At 45.3% G+C, this 22,561-nt stretch overlaps 1 protein-coding gene and 29 non-coding genes across 30 annotated transcripts; 24 read left to right on the top strand and 6 right to left on the bottom strand.

The window, feature by feature from the left end:
• The first annotated feature begins 410 nt into the window (after window positions 1-410).
• Window positions 411-482, top strand: trnap-ugg (transfer RNA proline (anticodon UGG)). Its single transcript has one exon. It is a non-coding gene; the product is annotated as a tRNA-Pro (tRNA).
• Window positions 483-579: 97 nt separating this feature from the next.
• trnai-aau (transfer RNA isoleucine (anticodon AAU)) lies at window positions 580-653 on the top strand. Its single transcript has one exon. It is a non-coding gene; the product is annotated as a tRNA-Ile (tRNA).
• Window positions 654-759: 106 nt separating this feature from the next.
• trnaf-gaa (transfer RNA phenylalanine (anticodon GAA)) lies at window positions 760-832 on the top strand. Its single transcript has one exon. It is a non-coding gene; the product is annotated as a tRNA-Phe (tRNA).
• Window positions 833-967: 135 nt separating this feature from the next.
• Window positions 968-1,039, top strand: trnaq-uug (transfer RNA glutamine (anticodon UUG)). Its single transcript has one exon. It is a non-coding gene; the product is annotated as a tRNA-Gln (tRNA).
• Window positions 1,040-1,896: 857 nt separating this feature from the next.
• Window positions 1,897-1,969, bottom strand: trnaa-agc (transfer RNA alanine (anticodon AGC)). The gene has a single exon. It is a non-coding gene; the product is annotated as a tRNA-Ala (tRNA).
• A 937-nt stretch (window positions 1,970-2,906) lies between these two features.
• On the top strand, window positions 2,907-2,978 carry trnap-ugg (transfer RNA proline (anticodon UGG)). Its single transcript has one exon. It is a non-coding gene; the product is annotated as a tRNA-Pro (tRNA).
• Window positions 2,979-3,075: 97 nt separating this feature from the next.
• Window positions 3,076-3,149, top strand: trnai-aau (transfer RNA isoleucine (anticodon AAU)). Its single transcript has one exon. It is a non-coding gene; the product is annotated as a tRNA-Ile (tRNA).
• A 106-nt stretch (window positions 3,150-3,255) lies between these two features.
• On the top strand, window positions 3,256-3,328 carry trnaf-gaa (transfer RNA phenylalanine (anticodon GAA)). Its single transcript has one exon. It is a non-coding gene; the product is annotated as a tRNA-Phe (tRNA).
• A 135-nt stretch (window positions 3,329-3,463) lies between these two features.
• Window positions 3,464-3,535, top strand: trnaq-uug (transfer RNA glutamine (anticodon UUG)). The gene has a single exon. It is a non-coding gene; the product is annotated as a tRNA-Gln (tRNA).
• An 857-nt stretch (window positions 3,536-4,392) lies between these two features.
• trnaa-agc (transfer RNA alanine (anticodon AGC)) lies at window positions 4,393-4,465 on the bottom strand. Its single transcript has one exon. It is a non-coding gene; the product is annotated as a tRNA-Ala (tRNA).
• Window positions 4,466-5,401: 936 nt separating this feature from the next.
• trnap-ugg (transfer RNA proline (anticodon UGG)) lies at window positions 5,402-5,473 on the top strand. The gene has a single exon. It is a non-coding gene; the product is annotated as a tRNA-Pro (tRNA).
• A 97-nt stretch (window positions 5,474-5,570) lies between these two features.
• trnai-aau (transfer RNA isoleucine (anticodon AAU)) lies at window positions 5,571-5,644 on the top strand. The gene has a single exon. It is a non-coding gene; the product is annotated as a tRNA-Ile (tRNA).
• Window positions 5,645-5,750: 106 nt separating this feature from the next.
• Window positions 5,751-5,823, top strand: trnaf-gaa (transfer RNA phenylalanine (anticodon GAA)). Its single transcript has one exon. It is a non-coding gene; the product is annotated as a tRNA-Phe (tRNA).
• A 135-nt stretch (window positions 5,824-5,958) lies between these two features.
• On the top strand, window positions 5,959-6,030 carry trnaq-uug (transfer RNA glutamine (anticodon UUG)). The gene has a single exon. It is a non-coding gene; the product is annotated as a tRNA-Gln (tRNA).
• Window positions 6,031-6,887: 857 nt separating this feature from the next.
• trnaa-agc (transfer RNA alanine (anticodon AGC)) lies at window positions 6,888-6,960 on the bottom strand. Its single transcript has one exon. It is a non-coding gene; the product is annotated as a tRNA-Ala (tRNA).
• Window positions 6,961-7,897: 937 nt separating this feature from the next.
• Window positions 7,898-7,969, top strand: trnaq-uug (transfer RNA glutamine (anticodon UUG)). Its single transcript has one exon. It is a non-coding gene; the product is annotated as a tRNA-Gln (tRNA).
• Window positions 7,970-8,066: 97 nt separating this feature from the next.
• On the top strand, window positions 8,067-8,140 carry trnai-aau (transfer RNA isoleucine (anticodon AAU)). Its single transcript has one exon. It is a non-coding gene; the product is annotated as a tRNA-Ile (tRNA).
• Window positions 8,141-8,246: 106 nt separating this feature from the next.
• Window positions 8,247-8,319, top strand: trnaf-gaa (transfer RNA phenylalanine (anticodon GAA)). Its single transcript has one exon. It is a non-coding gene; the product is annotated as a tRNA-Phe (tRNA).
• A 135-nt stretch (window positions 8,320-8,454) lies between these two features.
• On the top strand, window positions 8,455-8,526 carry trnaq-uug (transfer RNA glutamine (anticodon UUG)). Its single transcript has one exon. It is a non-coding gene; the product is annotated as a tRNA-Gln (tRNA).
• Window positions 8,527-9,383: 857 nt separating this feature from the next.
• On the bottom strand, window positions 9,384-9,456 carry trnaa-agc (transfer RNA alanine (anticodon AGC)). The gene has a single exon. It is a non-coding gene; the product is annotated as a tRNA-Ala (tRNA).
• Window positions 9,457-10,393: 937 nt separating this feature from the next.
• Window positions 10,394-10,465, top strand: trnap-ugg (transfer RNA proline (anticodon UGG)). The gene has a single exon. It is a non-coding gene; the product is annotated as a tRNA-Pro (tRNA).
• A 97-nt stretch (window positions 10,466-10,562) lies between these two features.
• trnai-aau (transfer RNA isoleucine (anticodon AAU)) lies at window positions 10,563-10,636 on the top strand. Its single transcript has one exon. It is a non-coding gene; the product is annotated as a tRNA-Ile (tRNA).
• Window positions 10,637-10,742: 106 nt separating this feature from the next.
• Window positions 10,743-10,815, top strand: trnaf-gaa (transfer RNA phenylalanine (anticodon GAA)). Its single transcript has one exon. It is a non-coding gene; the product is annotated as a tRNA-Phe (tRNA).
• A 135-nt stretch (window positions 10,816-10,950) lies between these two features.
• Window positions 10,951-11,022, top strand: trnaq-uug (transfer RNA glutamine (anticodon UUG)). Its single transcript has one exon. It is a non-coding gene; the product is annotated as a tRNA-Gln (tRNA).
• Window positions 11,023-11,879: 857 nt separating this feature from the next.
• trnaa-agc (transfer RNA alanine (anticodon AGC)) lies at window positions 11,880-11,952 on the bottom strand. The gene has a single exon. It is a non-coding gene; the product is annotated as a tRNA-Ala (tRNA).
• Window positions 11,953-12,888: 936 nt separating this feature from the next.
• Window positions 12,889-12,960, top strand: trnap-ugg (transfer RNA proline (anticodon UGG)). The gene has a single exon. It is a non-coding gene; the product is annotated as a tRNA-Pro (tRNA).
• A 97-nt stretch (window positions 12,961-13,057) lies between these two features.
• Window positions 13,058-13,131, top strand: trnai-aau (transfer RNA isoleucine (anticodon AAU)). The gene has a single exon. It is a non-coding gene; the product is annotated as a tRNA-Ile (tRNA).
• Window positions 13,132-13,237: 106 nt separating this feature from the next.
• On the top strand, window positions 13,238-13,310 carry trnaf-gaa (transfer RNA phenylalanine (anticodon GAA)). The gene has a single exon. It is a non-coding gene; the product is annotated as a tRNA-Phe (tRNA).
• Window positions 13,311-13,445: 135 nt separating this feature from the next.
• Window positions 13,446-13,517, top strand: trnaq-uug (transfer RNA glutamine (anticodon UUG)). The gene has a single exon. It is a non-coding gene; the product is annotated as a tRNA-Gln (tRNA).
• A 1,987-nt stretch (window positions 13,518-15,504) lies between these two features.
• On the bottom strand, window positions 15,505-21,358 carry LOC127966175 (uncharacterized). The gene is made up of 8 exons (XM_052567011.1): window positions 21,179-21,358; window positions 20,652-20,714; window positions 20,456-20,560; window positions 20,225-20,293; window positions 18,955-20,044; window positions 17,266-18,425; window positions 17,100-17,180; window positions 15,505-16,982 (listed from the first exon to the last, which is right to left on the bottom strand). The coding sequence occupies exons 1-8, from the start codon at window positions 21,285-21,287 to the stop codon at window positions 15,925-15,927; spliced, it is 3,735 nt and encodes a 1,244-aa protein (XP_052422971.1). The 5' UTR covers window positions 21,288-21,358; the 3' UTR covers window positions 15,505-15,924.
• Window positions 21,359-22,561: the final 1,203 nt, after the last annotated feature.

Here is a 22,561-nt window from a genome sequence, read left to right as displayed (position 1 = left end):
CTGTATACCTCTGTACACCTCTGTGCTAGTCACTTTGAACTGAACGTACACATACGCTCTGAACTTGAATCATGGAGGGATGTCATGTGATGTCCACTTCTCAGGGCACTTACGTTTGAATGGAACAAAAGTCTGAAGCTATACGAGAAACATACAAAATCTGAAGAGCAGGGGGCTCGAGGACTGGAATTGAGAACCGCTGGTCTAAGTGACATCTGACAGTTTCAGCTGTCCTCCCTAACATCCCTCTACATGTTAGATACAGCCACATTTTTAGGTCAGTTAAGAGGCCAACTTGCGTTCGTTAGCCTTTAACACTGTCTCGAGGTCTTTGATTGCTTCCACGTTAGTTCATGTTCCTTCTTTTATTGATGCTGCACTAGCTCTTTTTTCTCGGCCCAGCACAGGAAGGCTCGTTGGTCTAGGGGTATGATTCTCGCTTTGGGTGCGAGAGGTCCCGGGTTCAAATCCCGGACGAGCCCTTGGTCGGGATAAAACGTGAAGCTTTGTTGTCTCATTGCGTTCACTAACATTAAGGCAGTTTTTTATTCAATCGGGTAGAGACAGATGGCTAAGGGAGGCCGGTTAGCTCAGATGGTTAGAGCGTGGTGCTAATAACGCCAAGGTCGCGGGTTCGATCCCCGTACTGGCCAGCTGTTTTTATTGTCTGGGGGCTCATCTCTGCTCTGCTCTTCTCCTGTGACAAAGAGTAGGGTGATCTCACTGAAATCCCTGCTTGCTAAGCAGGAGCTTGTTGTGGCCGAAATAGCTCAGTTGGGAGAGCGTTAGACTGAAGATCTAAAGGTCCCTGGTTCGATCCCGGGTTTCGGCAAAATCTCCCACTCTTTTCCGTTTTTTGAGGCGGGCCAGTGACCAAAAATCACTGGGTTCCAACTTCTCTGTATAACTGCTTCCCCACTGCCGCGGAGCTATCTGTTTCCCAGTTGGCCACCAAACAAGCAGTTTCGGTTCCATGGTGTAATGGTCAGCACTCTGGGTTTTGAATCCAGTGATCTGAGTTCGAATCTCGGTGGAACCTGTGTGCTTTCCTGCCGCAGGAAAAGATAAAAACAGCACTAGGTTGTCACTGGTGACAGTCTTTGTGGCCCTGTGCGCAACGGCTGCTCCAGGTAAGGTTTCATGGTGTAATGGTTAGCACTCTGAATCCAGTGATCCGAGTTCAAATCGCGGTGGGACCACTTTTTGCAACCAATTTGCGCAGGACCATGTCTGAAATACTTTTTGGCAGCTTTGAGTCCAAAAAAATTAACTAACGTAGAGACTGTGGCAGCATTGCATCGATGCCCAGTCGGTCTCTTTAGGGCACTGGTTCTCAAACCTGTCCTGGAGGCACCCCTGCCCTGCACAGTTTGATTGTCTGCCTTATTAGACACACCCAAATAAGGTCTTGCGGTCTCTATAAAAGAGTTGATGATTTGAAACAGGTGTGATAGATGAGGGAAACATTCAAAATGTGTAGGGCAGGGGTGCCTCCAGGACAGGTTTGAAAACCACTGCTTTAGGGAACTGTGTGTAAAATGGCAATGTTTTGCAACCAATTTGCACAGGACCATGTCTGAAATACTTTTTGGCAGCTGTGAGCCCCAAAAAAAGCTAACGTGGGAGTGTCGCAGCATTGCGTCAGTGCTCAGTCGGTCTCTTTAGGGCAATGGTTTTCAAACCTTTCCTGGAGGCAACCCTGTCCTGAACATTTCGTATGTCTCCCTTATTAGACACACCCAAATCAGGTCTTGCAGTCTCTATTAATGAGCTGATGATTTGAAACTGGTGTGTTAGATGAGGGGAAATGCAAAATGTGCAGGGCAGGGATGCCTCCAGGAAAGGGTTGAAAACCACTGATTTAGGGATGTGTGAGTAAAAGGGCAGGAGCCAACTTGGAGAATGCGGGCATCGATCCCGCTACCTCTCGCATGCTAAGCGAGCGCTCTACCATTTGAGCTAATTCCCCTGGCCTTTCAAGAATGACGAGCATAGCTGGGAATGACCGGCTTGATGCAAAGAGGCCGTCCCTCCTCTGGGCTTGCACCTTTGCACTGGCCGCGATTGTGTTATCGAATTAACAAAGAGATTTAGCTTTTGTGTTAAAGGACCTTCTCGGTCTTGTTACGCCAGTATGCATGTGCGGATTCTTGTATTATGCAGACCACCTTGCATCACTCGGGTCACGCAGACAACTTCTCACCTCTTTTTCTCACACTGACTTAAAGAATAAGGAAGCGGTTCTCCATTCCAGTCCTCGCTCCCCAAAGGTCTGCATATTTTGCATGTCTCTCTTTGTTAGCACACCTGATTTGGATAATCAGCTCATTAGAAGTGAGCTCCTTGCGATTGACATGGTCCCTACACAGTGTTCATTGCTCCCCACTCCCTGAGCAGGGGAAATCCGTCGAAGTTTACTTCACTTTGGAACATTGGTTCACGGATTTGCGCTGCGCAACGTCTTCACACATGGACAAGTGTGACATCATATACCTCTGTATACCTCTGTACACCTCTGTGTTAGTCACTTTGAACTGAACGTACACATACGCTCTGAACTTGAATCACGGAGGGATGTCATGTGATGTCCACTTCTCAGGGCACTTACGTTTGAATGGAACAAATGTCTGAAGCTATACGAGAAACATACAAAATCTGAAGAGCAGGGGGCTCGAGGACTGGAATTGAGAACCGCTGGTCTAAGTGACATCTGACAGTTTCAGCTGTCCTCCCTAACATCCCTTCTACATGTTAGATACAGCCACCTTTTTAGGTCAGTTAAGAGGCCAACTTGCGTTCGTTAGCCTTTAACACTGTCTCGAGGTCTTTGATTGCTTCCACGTTAGTTCATGTTCCTTCTTTTATTGATGCTGCACTAGCTCTTTTTTCTCGGCCCAGCACAGGAAGGCTCGTTGGTCTAGGGGTATGATTCTCGCTTTGGGTGCGAGAGGTCCCGGGTTCAAATCCCGGACGAGCCCTTGGTCGGGATAAAACGTGAAGCTTTGTTGTCTCATTGCGTTCACTAACATTGAGGCAGTTTTTTATTCAATCGGGTAGAGACAGATGGCTAAGGGAGGCCGGTTAGCTCAGATGGTTAGAGCGTGGTGCTAATAACGCCAAGGTCGCGGGTTCGATACCCGTACTGGCCAGCTGTTTTTATTGTCTGGGGGCTCATCTCTGCTCTGCTCTTCTCCTGTGACAAAGAGTAGGGTGATCTCACTGAAATCCCTGCTTGCTAAGCAGGAGCTTGTTGTGGCCGAAATAGCTCAGTTGGGAGAGCGTTAGACTGAAGATCTAAAGGTCCCTGGTTCGATCCCGGGTTTCGGCAAAATCTCCCACTCTTTTCCGTTTTTTGAGGCGGGCCAGTGACCAAAAATCACTGGGTTCCAACTTCTCTGTATAACTGCTTCCCCACTGCCGCGGAGCTATCTGTTTCCCAGTTGGCCACCAAACAAGCAGTTTCGGTTCCATGGTGTAATGGTCAGCACTCTGGGCTTTGAATCCAGTGATCTGAGTTCGAATCTCGGTGGAACCTGTGTGATTTCTTGCCGCAGGAAAAGATAAAAACAGCACTAGGTTGTCACTGGTGACAGTCTTTGTGGCCCTGTGAGCAACGGCTGCTCCAGGTAAGGTTTCATGGTGTAATGGTTAGCACTCTGAATCCAGTGATCCGAGTTCAAATTGCGGTGGGACCACTTTTTGCAACCAATTTGCGCAGGACCATGTCTGAAATACTTTTTGGCAGCTTTGAGTCCAAAAAAATTAACTAACGTAGAGACTGTGGCAGCATTGCATCGATGCCCAGTCGGTCTCTTTAGGGCACTGGTTCTCAAACCTGTCCTGGAGGCACCCCTGCCCTGCACAGTTTGATTGTCTGCCTTATTAGACACACCCAAATAAGGTCTTGCGGTCTCTATAAAAGAGTTGATGATTTGAAACAGGTGTGATAGATGAGGGAAACATTCAAAATGTGTAGGGCAGGGGTGCCTCCAGGACAGGTTTGAAAACCACTGCTTTAGGGAACTGTGTGTAAAATGGCAATGTTTTGCAACCAATTTGCACAGGACCATGTCTGAAATACTTTTTGGCAGCTGTGAGCCCCAAAAAAAGCTAACGTGGGAGTGTCGCAGCATTGCGTCAGTGCTCAGTCGGTCTCTTTAGGGCAATGGTTTTCAAACCTTTCCTGGAGGCAACCCTGTCCTGAACATTTCGTATGTCTCCCTTATTAGACACACCCAAATCAGGTCTTGCAGTCTCTATTAATGAGCTGATGATTTGAAACTGGTGTGTTAGATGAGGGGAAATGCAAAATGTGCAGGGCAGGGATGCCTCCAGGAAAGGGTTGAAAACCACTGATTTAGGGATGTGTGAGTAATAGGGCAGGAGCCAACTTGGAGAATGCGGGCATCGATCCCGCTATCTCTCGCATGCTAAGCGAGCGCTCTACCATTTGAGCTAATTCCCCTGGCCTTTCAAGAATGACGAGCATAGCTGCGAATGACCGGCTTGATGCAAAGAGGCCGTCCCTCCTCTGGGCTTGCACCTTTGCACTGGCCGCGATTGTGTTGTCGAATTAACAAAGAGATTTAGCTTTTGTGTTAAAGGACCTTCTCGGTCTTGTTACGCCAGTATGCATGTGCGGATTCTTGTATTATGCAGACCACCTTGCATCACTCGGGTCACGCAGACAACTTCTCACCTCTTTTTCTCACACTGACTTAAAGTATAAGGAAGCGGTTCTCCATTCCAGTCCTCGCTCCCCAAAGGTCTGCATATTTTGCATGTCTCTCTTTGTTAGCACACCTGATTTGGATAATCAGCTCATTAGAAGTGAGCTCCTTGCGATTGACATGGTCCCTACACAGTGTTCATTGCTCCCCACTCCCTGAGCAGGGGAAATCCGTCGAAGTTTACTTCACTTTGGAACATTGGTTCACGGATTTGCGCTGCGCAACGTCTTCACACATGGACAAGTGTGACATCATATACCTCTGTAAACCTCTGTACACCTCTGTGTTAGTCACTTTGAACTGAACGTACACATACGCTCTGAACTTGAATCACGGAGGGATGTCATGTGATGTCCACTTCTCAGGGCACTTACGTTTGAATGGAACAAATGTCTGAAGCTATACGAGAAACATACAAAATCTGAAGAGCAGGGGGCTCGAGGACTGGAATTGAGAACCGCTGGTCTAAGTGACATCTGACAGTTTCAGCTGTCCTCCCTAACATCCCTCTACATGTTAGATACAGCCACATTTTTAGGTCAGTTAAGAGGCCAACTTGCGTTCGTTAGCCTTTAACACTGTCTCGAGGTCTTTGATTGCTTCCACGTTAGTTCATGTTCCTTCTTTTATTGATGCTGCAGTAGCTCTTTTTTCTCGGCCCAGCACAGGAAGGCTCGTTGGTCTAGGGGTATGATTCTCGCTTTGGGTGCGAGAGGTCCCGGGTTCAAATCCCGGACGAGCCCTTGGTCGGGATAAAAAGTGAAGCTTTATTGTCTCATTGCGTTCACTAACATTGAGGCAGTTTTTTATTCAATCGGGTAGAGACAGATGGCTAAGGGAGGCCGGTTAGCTCAGATGGTTAGAGCGTGGTGCTAATAACGCCAAGGTCGCGGGTTCGATCCCCGTACTGGCCAGCTGTTTTTATTGTCTGGGGGCTCATCTCTGCTCTGCTCTTCTCCTGTGACAAAGAGTAGGGTGATCTCACTGAAATCCCTGCTTGCTAAGCAGGAACTTGTTGTGTCCGAAATAGCTCAGTTGGGAGAGCGTTAGACTGAAGATCTAAAGGTCCCTGGTTCGATCCTGGGTTTCGGCAAAATCTCCCACTCTTTTCCGTTTTTTGAGGCGGGCCAGTGACCAAAAATCACTGGGTTCCAACTTCTCTGTATAACTGCTTCCCCACTGCCGCGGAGCTATCTGTTTCCCAGTTGGCCACCAAACAAGCAGTTTCGGTTCCATGGTGTAATGGTCAGCACTCTGGGTTTTGAATCCAGTGATCTGAGTTCGAATCTCGGTGGAACCTGTGTGCTTTCCTGCCGCAGGAAAAGATAAAAACAGCACTAGGTTGTCACTGGTGACAGTCTTTGTGGCCCTGTGCGCAACGGCTGCTCCAGGTAAGGTTTCATGGTGTAATGGTTAGCACTCTGAATCCAGTGATCCGAGTTCAAATCGCGGTGGGACCACTTTTTGCAACCAATTTGCGCAGGACCATGTCTGAAATACTTTTTGGCAGCTTTGAGTCCAAAAAAATTAACTAACGTAGAGACTGTGGCAGCATTGCATCGATGCCCAGTCGGTCTCTTTAGGGCACTGGTTCTCAAACCTGTCCTGGAGGCACCCCTGCCCTGCACAGTTTGATTGTCTGCCTTATTAGACACACCCAAATAAGGTCTTGCGGTCTCTATAAAAGAGTTGATGATTTGAAACAGGTGTGATAGATGAGGGAAACATTCAAAATGTGTAGGGCAGGGGTGCCTCCAGGACAGGTTTGAAAACCACTGCTTTAGGGAACTGTGTGTAAAATGGCAATGTTTTGCAACCAATTTGCACAGGACCATGTCTGAAATACTTTTTGGCAGCTGTGAGCCCCAAAAAAAGCTAACGTGGGAGTGTCGCAGCATTGCGTCAGTGCTCAGTCGGTCTCTTTAGGGCAATGGTTTTCAAACCTTTCCTGGAGGCAACCCTGTCCTGAACATTTCGTATGTCTCCCTTATTAGACACACCCAAATCAGGTCTTGCAGTCTCTATTAATGAGCTGATGATTTGAAACTGGTGTGTTAGATGAGGGGAAATGCAAAATGTGCAGGGCAGGGATGCCTCCAGGAAAGGGTTGAAAACCACTGATTTAGGGATGTGTGAGTAAAAGGGCAGGAGCCAACTTGGAGAATGCGGGCATCGATCCCGCTACCTCTCGCATGCTAAGCGAGCGCTCTACCATTTGAGCTAATTCCCCTGGCCTTTCAAGAATGACGAGCATAGCTGGGAATGACCGGCTTGATGCAAAGAGGCCGTCCCTCCTCTGGGCTTGCATCTTTGCACTGGCCGCGATTGTGTTATCGAATTAACAAAGAGATTTAGCTTTTGTGTTAAAGGACCTTCTCGGTCTTGTTACGCCAGTATGCATGTGCGGATTCTTGTATTATGCAGACCACCTTGCATCACTCGGGTCACGCAGACAACTTCTCACCTCTTTTTCTCAAACTGACTTAAAGAATAAGGAAGCGGTTCTCCATTCCAGTCCTCGCTCCCCAAAGGTCTGCATATTTTGCATGTCTCTCTTTGTTAGCACACCTGATTTGGATAATCAGCTCATTAGAAGTGAGCTCCTTGCGATTGACATGGTCCCTACACAGTGTTCATTGCTCCCCACTCCCTGAGCAGGGGAAATCCATCGAAGTTTACTTCACTTTGGAACATTGGTTCACGGATTTGCGCTGCGCAACGTCTTCACACATGGACAAGTGTGACATCATATACCTCTGTATACCTCTGTACACCTCTGTGTTAGTCACTTTGAACTGAACGTACACATACGCTCTGAACTTGAATCACGGAGGGATGTCATGTGATGTCCACTTCTCAGGGCACTTACGTTTGAATGGAACAAATGTCTGAAGCTATACGAGAAACATACAAAATCTGAAGAGCAGGGGGCTCGAGGACTGGAATTGAGAACCGCTGGTCTAAGTGACATCTGACAGTTTCAGCTGTCCTCCCTAACATCCCTTCTACATGTTAGATACAGCCACCTTTTTAGGTCAGTTAAGAGGCCAACTTGCGTTCGTTAGCCTTTAACACTGTCTCGAGGTCTTTGATTGCTTCCACGTTAGTTCATGTTCCTTCTTTTATTGATGCTGCACTAGCTCTTTTTTCTCGGCCCAGCACAGGAAGGCTCGTTGGTCTAGGGGTATGATTCTCGCTTTTGGTGCGAGAGGTCCCGGGTTCAAATCCCGGACGAGCCCTTGGTCGGGATAAAACGTGAAGCTTTGTTGTCTCATTGCGTTCACTAACATTGAGGCAGTTTTTTATTCAATCGGGTAGAGACAGATGGCTAAGGGAGGCCGGTTAGCTCAGATGGTTAGAGCGTGGTGCTAATAACGCCAAGGTCGCGGGTTCGATACCCGTACTGGCCAGCTGTTTTTATTGTCTGGGGGCTCATCTCTGCTCTGCTCTTCTCCTGTGACAAAGAGTAGGGTGATCTCACTGAAATCCCTGCTTGCTAAGCAGGAGCTTGTTGTGGCCGAAATAGCTCAGTTGGGAGAGCGTTAGACTGAAGATCTAAAGGTCCCTGGTTCGATCCCGGGTTTCGGCAAAATCTCCCACTCTTTTCCGTTTTTTGAGGCGGGCCAGTGACCAAAAATCACTGGGTTCCAACTTCTCTGTATAACTGCTTCCCCACTGCCGCGGAGCTATCTGTTTCCCAGTTGGCCACCAAACAAGCAGTTTCGGTTCCATGGTGTAATGGTCAGCACTCTGGGCTTTGAATCCAGTGATCTGAGTTCGAATCTCGGTGGAACCTGTGTGATTTCTTGCCGCAGGAAAAGATAAAAACAGCACTAGGTTGTCACTGGTGACAGTCTTTGTGGCCCTGTGAGCAACGGCTGCTCCAGGTAAGGTTTCATGGTGTAATGGTTAGCACTCTGAATCCAGTGATCCGAGTTCAAATTGCGGTGGGACCACTTTTTGCAACCAATTTGCGCAGGACCATGTCTGAAATACTTTTTGGCAGCTTTGAGTCCAAAAAAATTAACTAACGTAGAGACTGTGGCAGCATTGCATCGATGCCCAGTCGGTCTCTTTAGGGCACTGGTTCTCAAACCTGTCCTGGAGGCACCCCTGCCCTGCACAGTTTGATTGTCTGCCTTATTAGACACACCCAAATAAGGTCTTGCGGTCTCTATAAAAGAGTTGATGATTTGAAACAGGTGTGATAGATGAGGGAAACATTCAAAATGTGTAGGGCAGGGGTGCCTCCAGGACAGGTTTGAAAACCACTGCTTTAGGGAACTGTGTGTAAAATGGCAATGTTTTGCAACCAATTTGCACAGGACCATGTCTGAAATACTTTTTGGCAGCTGTGAGCCCCAAAAAAAGCTAACGTGGGAGTGTCGCAGCATTGCGTCAGTGCTCAGTCGGTCTCTTTAGGGCAATGGTTTTCAAACCTTTCCTGGAGGCAACCCTGTCCTGAACATTTCGTATGTCTCCCTTATTAGACACACCCAAATCAGGTCTTGCAGTCTCTATTAATGAGCTGATGATTTGAAACTGGTGTGTTAGATGAGGGGAAATGCAAAATGTGCAGGGCAGGGATGCCTCCAGGAAAGGGTTGAAAACCACTGATTTAGGGATGTGTGAGTAAAAGGGCAGGAGCCAACTTGGAGAATGCGGGCATCGATCCCGCTACCTCTCGCATGCTAAGCGAGCGCTCTACCATTTGAGCTAATTCCCCTGGCCTTTCAAGAATGACGAGCATAGCTGGGAATGACCGGCTTGATGCAAAGAGGCCGTCCCTCCTCTGGGCTTGCACCTTTGCACTGGCCGCGATTGTGTTATCGAATTAACAAAGAGATTTAGCTTTTGTGTTAAAGGACCTTCTCGGTCTTGTTACGCCAGTATGCATGTGCGGATTCTTGTATTATGCAGACCACCTTGCATCACTCGGGTCACGCAGACAACTTCTCACCTCTTTTTCTCACACTGACTTAAAGAATAAGGAAGCGGTTCTCCATTCCAGTCCTCGCTCCCCAAAGGTCTGCATATTTTGCATGTCTCTCTTTGTTAGCACACCTGATTTGGATAATCAGCTCATTAGAAGTGAGCTCCTTGCGATTGACATGGTCCCTACACAGTGTTCATTGCTCCCCACTCCCTGAGCAGGGGAAATCCGTCGAAGTTTACTTCACTTTGGAACATTGGTTCACGGATTTGCGCTGCGCAACGTCTTCACACATGGACAAGTGTGACATCATATACCTCTGTATACCTCTGTACACCTCTGTGTTAGTCACTTTGAACTGAACGTACACATACGCTCTGAACTTGAATCACGGAGGGATGTCATGTGATGTCCACTTCTCAGGGCACTTACGTTTGAATGGAACAAATGTCTGAAGCTATACGAGAAACATACAAAATCTGAAGAGCAGGGGGCTCGAGGACTGGAATTGAGAACCGCTGGTCTAAGTGACATCTGACAGTTTCAGCTGTCCTCCCTAACATCCCTTCTACATGTTAGATACAGCCACCTTTTTAGGTCAGTTAAGAGGCCAACTTGCGTTCGTTAGCCTTTAACACTGTCTCGAGGTCTTTGATTGCTTCCACGTTAGTTCATGTTCCTTCTTTTATTGATGCTGCACTAGCTCTTTTTTCTCGGCCCAGCACAGGAAGGCTCGTTGGTCTAGGGGTATGATTCTCGCTTTGGGTGCGAGAGGTCCCGGGTTCAAATCCCGGACGAGCCCTTGGTCGGGATAAAACGTGAAGCTTTGTTGTCTCATTGCGTTCACTAACATTGAGGCAGTTTTTTATTCAATCGGGTAGAGACAGATGGCTAAGGGAGGCCGGTTAGCTCAGATGGTTAGAGCGTGGTGCTAATAACGCCAAGGTCGCGGGTTCGATACCCGTACTGGCCAGCTGTTTTTATTGTCTGGGGGCTCATCTCTGCTCTGCTCTTCTCCTGTGACAAAGAGTAGGGTGATCTCACTGAAATCCCTGCTTGCTAAGCAGGAGCTTGTTGTGGCCGAAATAGCTCAGTTGGGAGAGCGTTAGACTGAAGATCTAAAGGTCCCTGGTTCGATCCCGGGTTTCGGCAAAATCTCCCACTCTTTTCCGTTTTTTGAGGCGGGCCAGTGACCAAAAATCACTGGGTTCCAACTTCTCTGTATAACTGCTTCCCCACTGCCGCGGAGCTATCTGTTTCCCAGTTGGCCACCAAACAAGCAGTTTCGGTTCCATGGTGTAATGGTCAGCACTCTGGGCTTTGAATCCAGTGATCTGAGTTCGAATCTCGGTGGAACCTGTGTGATTTCTTGCCGCAGGAAAAGATAAAAACAGCACTAGGTTGTCACTGGTGACAGTCTTTGTGGCCCTGTGAGCAACGGCTGCTCCAGGTAAGGTTTCATGGTGTAATGGTTAGCACTCTGAATCCAGTGATCCGAGTTCAAATTGCGGTGGGACCACTTTTTGCAACCAATTTGCGCAGGACCATGTCTGAAATACTTTTTGGCAGCTTTGAGTCCAAAAAAATTAACTAACGTAGAGACTGTGGCAGCATTGCATCGATGCCCAGTCGGTCTCTTTAGGGCACTGGTTCTCAAACCTGTCCTGGAGGCACCCCTGCCCTGCACAGTTTGATTGTCTGCCTTATTAGACACACCCAAATAAGGTCTTGCGGTCTCTATAAAAGAGTTGATGATTTGAAACAGGTGTGATAGATGAGGGAAACATTCAAAATGTGTAGGGCAGGGGTGCCTCCAGGACAGGTTTGAAAACCACTGCTTTAGGGAACTGTGTGTAAAATGGCAATGTTTTGCAACCAATTTGCACAGGACCATGTCTGAAATACTTTTTGGCAGCTGTGAGCCCCAAAAAAAGCTAACGTGGGAGTGTCGCAGCATTGCGTCAGTGCTCAGTCGGTCTCTTTAGGGCAATGGTTTTCAAACCTTTCCTGGAGGCAACCCTGTCCTGAACATTTCGTATGTCTCCCTTATTAGACACACCCAAATCAGGTCTTGCAGTCTCTATTAATGAGCTGATGATTTGAAACTGGTGTGTTAGATGAGGGGAAATGCAAAATGTGCAGGGCAGGGATGCCTCCAGGAAAGGGTTGAAAACCACTGATTTAGGGATGTGTGAGTAATAGGGCAGGAGCCAACTTGGAGAATGCGGGCATCGATCCCGCTATCTCTCGCATGCTAAGCGAGCGCTCTACCATTTGAGCTAATTCCCCTGGCCTTTCAAGAATGACGAGCATAGCTGCGAATGACCGGCTTGATGCAAAGAGGCCGTCCCTCCTCTGGGCTTGCACCTTTGCACTGGCCGCGATTGTGTTGTCGAATTAACAAAGAGATTTAGCTTTTGTGTTAAAGGACCTTCTCGGTCTTGTTACGCCAGTATGCATGTGCGGATTCTTGTATTATGCAGACCACCTTGCATCACTCGGGTCACGCAGACAACTTCTCACCTCTTTTTCTCACACTGACTTAAAGTATAAGGAAGCGGTTCTCCATTCCAGTCCTCGCTCCCCAAAGGTCTGCATATTTTGCATGTCTCTCTTTGTTAGCACACCTGATTTGGATAATCAGCTCATTAGAAGTGAGCTCCTTGCGATTGACATGGTCCCTACACAGTGTTCATTGCTCCCCACTCCCTGAGCAGGGGAAATCCGTCGAAGTTTACTTCACTTTGGAACATTGGTTCACGGATTTGCGCTGCGCAACGTCTTCACACATGGACAAGTGTGACATCATATACCTCTGTAAACCTCTGTACACCTCTGTGTTAGTCACTTTGAACTGAACGTACACATACGCTCTGAACTTGAATCACGGAGGGATGTCATGTGATGTCCACTTCTCAGGGCACTTACGTTTGAATGGAACAAATGTCTGAAGCTATACGAGAAACATACAAAATCTGAAGAGCAGGGGGCTCGAGGACTGGAATTGAGAACCGCTGGTCTAAGTGACATCTGACAGTTTCAGCTGTCCTCCCTAACATCCCTCTACATGTTAGATACAGCCACATTTTTAGGTCAGTTAAGAGGCCAACTTGCGTTCGTTAGCCTTTAACACTGTCTCGAGGTCTTTGATTGCTTCCACGTTAGTTCATGTTCCTTCTTTTATTGATGCTGCAGTAGCTCTTTTTTCTCGGCCCAGCACAGGAAGGCTCGTTGGTCTAGGGGTATGATTCTCGCTTTGGGTGCGAGAGGTCCCGGGTTCAAATCCCGGACGAGCCCTTGGTCGGGATAAAAAGTGAAGCTTTATTGTCTCATTGCGTTCACTAACATTGAGGCAGTTTTTTATTCAATCGGGTAGAGACAGATGGCTAAGGGAGGCCGGTTAGCTCAGATGGTTAGAGCGTGGTGCTAATAACGCCAAGGTCGCGGGTTCGATCCCCGTACTGGCCAGCTGTTTTTATTGTCTGGGGGCTCATCTCTGCTCTGCTCTTCTCCTGTGACAAAGAGTAGGGTGATCTCACTGAAATCCCTGCTTGCTAAGCAGGAACTTGTTGTGTCCGAAATAGCTCAGTTGGGAGAGCGTTAGACTGAAGATCTAAAGGTCCCTGGTTCGATCCCGGGTTTCGGCAAAATCTCCCACTCTTTTCCGTTTTTTGAGGCGGGCCAGTGACCAAAAATCACTGGGTTCCAACTTCTCTGTATAACTGCTTCCCCACTGCCACGGAGCTATCTGTTTCCCAGTTGGCCACCAAACAAGCAGTTTCGGTTCCATGGTGTAATGGTCAGCACTCTGGGCTTTGAATCCAGCGATCTGAGTTCGAATCTCGGTGGAACCTGTGTGCTTTCTTGCCGCAGGAAAAGATAAAAACAGCACTAGGTTGGCACTGGTGACAGTCTTTGTGGCCCTGTGAGCAACGGCTGCTCCAGGTAAGGTTTCATGGTGTAATGGTTAGCACTCTGAATCCAGTGATCCGAGTTCAAATCGCGGTGGGACCACTTTTTGCAACCAATTTGTGCAGGACCATGTCTGAAATACTTTTTGGCAGCTTTGAGTCCAAAAAAATTAACTAACGTAGAGACTGTGGCAGCATTGCATTGATGCCAAGTCGGTCTCTTTAGGGCACTGGTTCTCAAACCTGTCCTGGAGGCACCCCTGCCCTGCACAGCTTGATTGTCTGCCTTATTAGACACACCCAAATAAGGTCTTGCGGTCTCTATCAATGAGTTGATGATTTGAAACAGGTGTGATAGATGAGGGAAACATTCAAAATGTGTAGGGCAGGGGTGCCTCCAGGACAGGTTTGAAAGGTATGCATGTGCGGATTCTTGTATTATGCAGACCACCTTGTCTGAAGCTATACGAGAAACATACAAAATCTGAAGAGCAGGGGGCTCGAGGACTGGAATTGAGAACCGCTGGTCTAAGTGACATCTGACAGTTTCAGCTGTCCTCCCTAACATCCCTCTACATGTTAGATACAGCCACATTTTTAGGTCAGTTAAGAGGCCAACTTGCGTTCGTTAGCCTTTAACACTGTCTCGAGGTCTTTGATTGCTTCCACGTTAGTTCATGTTCCTTCTTTTATTGATGCTGCAGTAGCTCTTTTTTCTCGGTCCAGCACAGGAAGGCTCGTTGGTCTCGCGGGGGCCAGCCGCGAATAGTTGTCATGTGCTGACAGCCAATCAGACTGCAGCAGCTGGCCAAAGAGCGGAAATTACGTCACAGCCAATCAGATTTTTTCATGCATTTATTTGGACCGGGGTTCGAATCCCACTCACACAGGTCTAAACCATTATTTCACTCAGCTTTGTACTTTTTAATCAAACAAAATTATAATATTAAACAATACATTACAGCTGCAAAGTATTTTAAATCTATGTATTTTTTTTTTTTTTTTGGTTTACAAAGCAAAGGATTATGAATAAATGATTAGTATTAAAATAATAATAGTACACATAACATGTTTATATGGAAACATGAATAAATATAATAATTTTTATATTACACATGAATGGTTTCTATTAAATGGCTTTTGAAATGTAAAGAAGAATAATTTTAATTTAGTAAAAACTGAGTAATATTCAAGTACTGTATGACAAGTGATTTATGGAATAATTCGTTACATTTTAGATAATCTTTTGTGTTTCCAACACCACAGAATCTGAAATATTCTAACATATTACTCAAATGAAGTAGAACACTGCATCCTTGAAACAATTTGTAATTTTAAATTGCATTTTCTATAAATGCTTTAAGCACTTTCTAAGTTAAGTAAAAAAGAAAGAAAAACAGAATTCTGACAATATAGAGACATTATAATCTCACACTAAAAAATAAACTGTATATACATGAGTTAAATATTACCAAGTGGCCGATCTCTGGCTTTCCATCTTGTCAAATGTAGACTTTTTAAACTCTTTTGAGGTCATCTCTTTCTGCATGCCTTGAGGTTGGTTAAATGGAAAAGCCACTAAAGATTAAGGGCCAAAGTATAGTATGTAAAAATAGTAAATAGTAGTCAAGATCTGAAGTGGAGCAAAACATTTTGACAGTAGTACTATGAATTAAGTTGAAAAAATCTTGAAAAGAAGGTTTTAGGACAACTTTGATGAAAGGTTTTGATTCAAATGTTGACTACTGTACTATGTTACTCTGCATAAATCATGTATAAATCAAGAGTTATACTTGCATTCAAAGTTGATGAAGACGAATGAAAAACAACCTGTTTATAATTAATCAATTAGTGTTTATAATTAAAAATAAGTTTTTCAAGATGAAATCACCTGAAACAAGTTCTTTACTTAAATTCTGTGTTTTATTAAATCAACTCAAACATGTGAAAAAAGTATCTATACATATATACATAAACAAGTATAAGGAAAAGCAAAGCAATGGGATGGGGCTGGGTAGAAGTAGAACAATAGTGACTTAACACAAGTATGAAAATAAATGTATAATGGGTAATAACTATCATTTCTGATATACATATCCTTTGCAAGAAAAAAAAGAACAAGTTCAATTAGACACATGAACACAAGGAAATAATAAAATAAATTAGATTAAACATCACAATTTACAAACAGCTGAAATCTACCAGAATATGCTCCATTTAGAGCACATGTGCTCTAAATGTTAAGGGAAGGATATGAATAACATAAAAACAATGACTGATTAAAAATGTGTATGTAATTGAAAGCAATGGAGCAACATAAAAAAACAACAGATGATTAAAATATGAATTTCTATTTTTTTCTCTCTGCTGCCCACCTCTCCTTTTCCATTCCATAAAATGATGAAGCTTGAAATTCCTTCCATGTCATTTCCTGTGTCATGCCTCTGTCTTTGTATAAGGCGAGGACTTTAGCTGGACAGTAAATGTATTTTCCTGCCACTCCTGGAAACCCTGTGTGAATGTGCTTGCTGTTTGGGCCCTGCCTTAGCTCTGTGCGACAGAAACGGCACATTCTTCCCTGAGGTTGAGGATCCGAGAGTTTCCTCTTCTTTTCAGCTTTTTCCTCTACTCTTTGCTTTGTAAGATGCAGTTCACGCTGAAAGAAGTCAGTCTGGGCAAACTCTTCAAAGGCCATTCTTGGATTTGTCAGTCCCTCTGCAGCATAGGCTTTAAACACCTTTGTGGAGCAATAGTGATACCTAACAGGCCCTTGCTGATAAAAGTGATGAACTGATGATCCATCACTTTGGTAGCGGGATTTTGGCTGCCCACATGCGAGACATTTTTTCGTCTGTCTGGGTTTTTGTTGCTGCTGCTGCTGCTGCTGCTCCTGTTGATGTAGCAGTATTTCCTGTACTATTTTCTGTACATTCTCTTTTGATACTTGCTTTTCAGATGCTGGCTGAGAGACCGGAACTGCTGGATTCACAATGGCTGGTGGCAGTTCTACAACTGGAACATGGACAGTCTCGCTTTCCTCAGTTAAACTTTGCCACAGTTTTTGTGTCTCCAAAAGTTTTTCTTGACTTGTGTTCATTGATGAACTTGTGTTCAGCTGTTTAGCCAGGTTTTTCATGTACTGTGCTATGTGGTACTTGGTTGTGGGGTGAAGCAGACTGTTTGGATCTGTGGCAGACCGATGGACCATAGCAGCATAGTCTTGATCCACAAGCTTTAACATGTCTTTCTGTCCATGGTACTTGTCTAGGAGGCTGTCAATAGCCTCCTTCATTGGTGATGTCCAGCGTTTATGGTCCAAGACGAACACTCGTCCACCAGTCTTGATTGGTCCAGTGTGGGCACTCCTTGGTGAGGATTGCAAAGGTATGGGTGGAGTATTTAAGGTTTCTAGAACAGAGGAAAAAGTTGTTATTTTACTCATTTACTAAGATGATGTTGAGGAGAACAAAGTGTCATTTACACTGATATTTAAAATTGTACTCTTAAAAAGTGGTATTAATTTACCCCTTTTAAGTGGAGGTCCCATGCTTCCTTGTGACAACATCTGTACCATATGGATTGCAGCAGGTTCAGCATGTGAGATTTCTGGAACACAAAGCAATAATAGTTCCTCAGTTGTTCATGTTATTACATTAAAAAGTGTATGTCTAAAAAAAGATTGTTAACTTACCCATCACTGCAGGAGGTTCACCAGCAGAGAGCAAATGACTGATGGATGATGCTGGTCCAGGGGATGCTGTGTCAGAGAGCTGTGTCCGGCTGGAGGAAGGTGCTGTGTCTGGAGGTTGAGCTTGGACTTGGGTAGGAGTGGGTGTCTGCACAGGAGGAAGAGGCAAAAGAGCAGCTGGTTCACCTCTCTTTTGGGTTCGGTGTTTGTCCCAATCCAGAGGGACTGGACGGCAGCCTGGCTCTGTGTACTCTAGGCCAAACCTCTCTCCAGTGTCTCTGTCAGAGAGATGAAGTGTAGGATACTTCTCCTCCCCAGTCACTTTCTTGGAGGTAGAATTTAACTCAACCATTAGAGCTGGATCAAACACAGCAGGAAGGATGACACCTGGCTGCTTAAGATCCAGCATACGTTGGTGGTTCCACCGTGCCACCCCTGTCATGCCCTGGGCCTGGAACAATTCAGTGGAGACATGAGTCCCTGTGATCCATTGGGCCTGGTGAAAGTGGTACCCTTCTTGCTGTGATGTACCTCTGACAGGAATCCAGATGGGGACTTTGGCGCCTTCACCGGGTACATGATTAAGTTGAAGTGTTCCACCATACCGGTACATTATGCCCTCTGAGAGTTCAGGGTCACTGAGGCAACCACGGAGAATGTGCACTCTCTGTATGCGCCACGTCTTCAGCATGGATGATTTGAAGAGTGGAACATTGTTGGGGTCCATGGCCAGGTGAAAATGCTTTAGGACTTTCTCCACTCTGTCTAGCAGCTCTGTGGGTTGTGGTACTTTGGTCCTGCAGTGCTCCCGTATGTGCTGTTTGGTGGGATTGGCTGGATGGATACCGCAGAAACGATAGGCATCCTGGAGCCTCCCTAGGTCCTCCTGATCCACCACAGAGAAGGCTGCAGAGAGGAGCTGGCAGAAAGTGCTAAACAGAGGGTGATGCTCAGAGGTGCTCTCCCGTGAAAAACGCCTCAGGCAGTGGAACAAGTCCAGCTTCACCACAATGTTATTATTGAAATATGACCGTGAGGCACAGGTGTTCTCCAGCGGTCCAGAGGTGGCCCCAGCAACAATGGAAGGGGTAGTCTTCCAGGCATCCCAGTTTAGATGTTCAGCAGGGATGCAGTCTGGGATCTTAAATGGAGCACAGCAATCCCTAAATGCAAGGCACAAAGATGAAGAACAATGAAATTTATTTGAATGTTTTTGTTTATTTTTAAAAGAAACTGATTTTTCATAAAGCAAAGAATGCAAAAAGCTACCATTGGTGTAAAGTTTATGCATAATATATAAAAAGCTTTTATTCAATCATGGCTTAAGTATTTATCTAAAAACAAAAAACTACACACTAACGTGTTATGGCCAGTGAGCCTTCATCAGGGTGGGAACAACAAAAACACTCAAGAGTCCTTTCATACAATTATCAATTATTGATGTGACAGTCACCTGATTATGTAATATGGACTGATGACAAGAGAGCAAATTTAAATAATTAATATACAGGTGATGTCACATCAAAATATATTGCATTGTTTAATTACAATTTGATGACATGTTTTCTATAATAATTATTTACATTTTCTCTCTTGTGATTATTAATTGTTTTTTTATACCAATTTTTTTTTTTATTAGACATGACATTGGTGTTCTGCATGGCAGTGATGAAAGAAGATGGCTGTCCGCACCTGTCCATCCAGTGGAAGCCTGCCTTTTCCACTCCAGCATCGTTGTACCTCTTGGCCAATCCCTGGTACATCGGCTCCAAGGACCTCTGAGTCTCAGACTGAACCATCACCCAGGAAACAATCAGCCAGTTCTCATTCATTATTGCATAACTTGACATGACCCCAGATGCCAGCGTTACTTTTCTTGCAACTTTCCTGGTGTGGTCAGACCTGAAGACCCTCCCAAATGTGCCCTGGAGGAGTTTGGACATGGCTGGCTCTTGACGTTTGTACTCATCTAGAAGGCAGTCAGTCAGGTAGAAGCTGGACACGGAGACTCCATACCAGCCATCTTGATCATCATATGACCCGAATGCACGTGGAGTGCTTTCCTTCCTCAAGAACTGCCCAATGGTCCTCTGTCCATATGTGCCAGCCTCAGCATCCCTGATGCTTTCTATGGCATGCAGGTATGCCAGATGTGCTCGCTCGTACTTGAGGTGCAGTAGCTCATTCACCTGGTTTGCCATATCGGTTGGTGACTTGCCAGTGCGCCTCAGCTCATCCATCACAGATTTGCAGATGGCCTTCTTGTACGTCAGGAATGCAGGCAGAATGTTGGTAAACCGCTTGGGCAGCTTCTCAAGCCATCGTGGATTGTCAGCAAACCAGTACTTCTGACAGGCCTTGCAACAGAGTCGTGAGGACAAGATGTAATACTGACCACTGGTGCCAACAATCACCCGAGGCCTACCCACTCCTGCAGAGACCACCTGTGGATGAGGACATCCATGCAGACATGGCAGGATGTAAGTGTTTCTCAACCTGACCATAATGTGAGCCTCCGGCTTCCAGATGAAAAATGGGTGTAGCTGGAAGAAGTTAGGGGATGGGAGTTCAGACGCCATATCAACAAGCTCAGGTTGTGGAGGAAGACGCCATAGTGAAATTGAGTTCCCTGGGTTACGCACTGGACGAGACCCAGGCCACAGCCCGAGATCCTGAAGCTCCATCCTCATCCACAGCTTCTGGTGTTGAGAACAGCTCCAGCTGCTCATGTCATGGTCATGCACAGGCAGGAGAACAGTAACAGGTGGCTGAGCTGAAGGAACTAGGATTTAAAAAGAAAAATGTATAGGCAAAAATAATGTAATGCCCAGATTATTCTTATAGATTGCATAGTTAATATGGAAATAATGTAAATAAATTACATGATTAAAGCAGAGTTAAGACAACATCATAGTTATAGTTCACAAAATAGAGGGGTTGTCTACATGCTGTTCATTCTTACCATTTTCACTACGGTCCTCAAATGCAAGCACTTTGCTTGCAGAGGTGACAGCAGCACTTTTGCAGAGTTCTGAAACAAAGTGCAGCCTATGTTTTGCATTTGTACAAACTACTAGCATCATGATATGATGGCAAATCTAGGATGTTTGTGAAAATGATCCTGACCTAAATCTGCTACGCACTGAGCAGATGTGCAACTGAGCATCAGCCCTACCCTAAAATGGAAACATACCTGGCGTTGACTTATGCCTTACACCCGTTTTCTCCTTTACTAGGAACGTCAGTTCTGCTGGAAGGGGCACAGGTGTCTTCCTCTTTATGCTTGGAGAGGTTGGAGCTACAAGAACACAAATAGACCAATTATTATATTTATGTAACAACACAAAAAAAACAGAATTTGGTAACATGACCTTGATTGGTGTTTTTACCATCAACTGGTGATGCCTGCAATTCAGCACTTGTATAAGGAGTTGGGTTGGACAGTGATGGAACTATAAGAGACAAAATCATCAGTCACTTCAAAATTCGCAATATATGTTAGTAGTATAGTAGTAGTACAGTAGGAATTCAAACAGCCATATGTCTCTTTCTCCTGCTTATCATAATTTCACAAATGTTTATGGTACAATTATATACTGTGTAACAAACTTATGTACCTGTAATATAAATGTATGCCATTATTGACATTGCCATATTATTTTTCTCTACCTATCCCTCAATATATGTTATGTATATGAATTAATCTAATGTTAAGAGGGATTCACTCTGTAATGTGCCTTGACACCATCTTAATTGTTAATAAATTATTTAAAATGTAATTGAATTCATGCAGATATACCATTCTAAACACTACTCACTAGTCTAAGCAGGAGGAGCAATATGACAATGAACAAGCATGCATTCAAGTGTTAGTACCTTAAAACAACATGAATGCAGAAGAAAAATGCACACTTACCATCATCGTGGTTGGAATTCATAGTCCTTAGGACAGTTAGTATAATGCCAGCATACAACCATATTGTTGGAGGAACATGGCCGGAGCATGGCCAGAACGCAAACAACATAACAGTTTAAGTCGAGTTTCAGTTTTGGAGGGCAATTCATCTTACTCCAGTCCTGAAACCTCTTATTTAAAAACCTGTCTTTGCTCCTGGTGACACTCTGGGTATGGCAGCTGCTGCTACTGCTGCTGGCACAGCAACTGGTTACACACAAACACAGAGATATGAATTGAGAGACAGGTAAATAAAAACAAAAGTTAGACCATAGGTCATCATCAATACTGACATTTGGTTTGTGTAATAACAGTATACTTACAGCTCTGCACTTGTAGCTTAGAGGGTGAGATGCTCAACATCGCTCTCTCCAGCTCTTCATCATCATCCATCACTGTTGCACAGACAATCGTTTATTTGCCCAATTTTTTATGAATTAAAAGCATGAAAGACTATTACTGGTCATACATAAATGTAAATTTTTATGTAAAAAACAAAAAAAAGATTATAAATCTTAATAGAATAACCAACCAATAGGTTTTGCTGGGGCCCTTGGGGTATGTTTAGCAGGTATGGAAGCAGTGGCAGATTGCTGCTTCTTCCGCAGGTATTGCTGCAGCTTGTACATGCGTGTCCCTTGGACACAGCTCTTCTTCATGATGAAGTCTGCGTAGCCATCAGCTCTGCTATCCCAAATCTCCTTCCAGGTGCTCTTGGCCCGGGAACCAAAGCCAACCAGCTGGTTATCTTCTGATGAGGCTGCCACAACACCCACTCCACTGGCCTCATAGGTGAGAAGAGACTGGATCTCTTCAAAACTTAGGGCATAATTAACAAATGACAGTAGACTGTCCTTGCCATGCCCCTCAGCCACAGGGATGCCGGATGCCTCCTCCTTCTGAAGGTTCTTGATGAGATACATAGTGTACCCTACATCATTCTCTAAAAGCCATCTAAAAGACTTCCCTTTATACTTTCCAAATTGCAGTATGTATTCTCCCAGGACCTCCTTCCTGTCAGAGGCATCCCCTCCTCTCTGAATGACCAAAGACCGAGCATTCTGCCGCACAAGGTCCTCTCTCATGGGCGCAGACTTGTCCTGCAGAGTGGGGTCATCCTTAATACGTCTGGCTTCTTTAGATGGCTCCTGGAGGAGAAACCCGAGTGGTCCCTTGCGGAACACAACACAGATTCTCCCTGGGAAGAACAGCACTTTCTTCTGCATCTTGATCTACCATGAAATAAAAAAGTAGAATTTTAGGCTTCATTTAATAAGATACTTATACTTTTCAGTACCTAAAAATATCACTACTGGTTTCATTACATTTAATTGTCTGAACAAA

Source organism: Carassius gibelio, chromosome B10 (assembly GCF_023724105.1).
Source record: "Carassius gibelio isolate Cgi1373 ecotype wild population from Czech Republic chromosome B10, carGib1.2-hapl.c, whole genome shotgun sequence".
NCBI lineage: Eukaryota > Metazoa > Chordata > Actinopteri > Cypriniformes > Cyprinidae > Carassius > Carassius gibelio.
The sequence above is the reverse complement of the archived record's forward strand: the minus strand, read 5'-3'. Positions and strand labels throughout refer to the sequence as shown.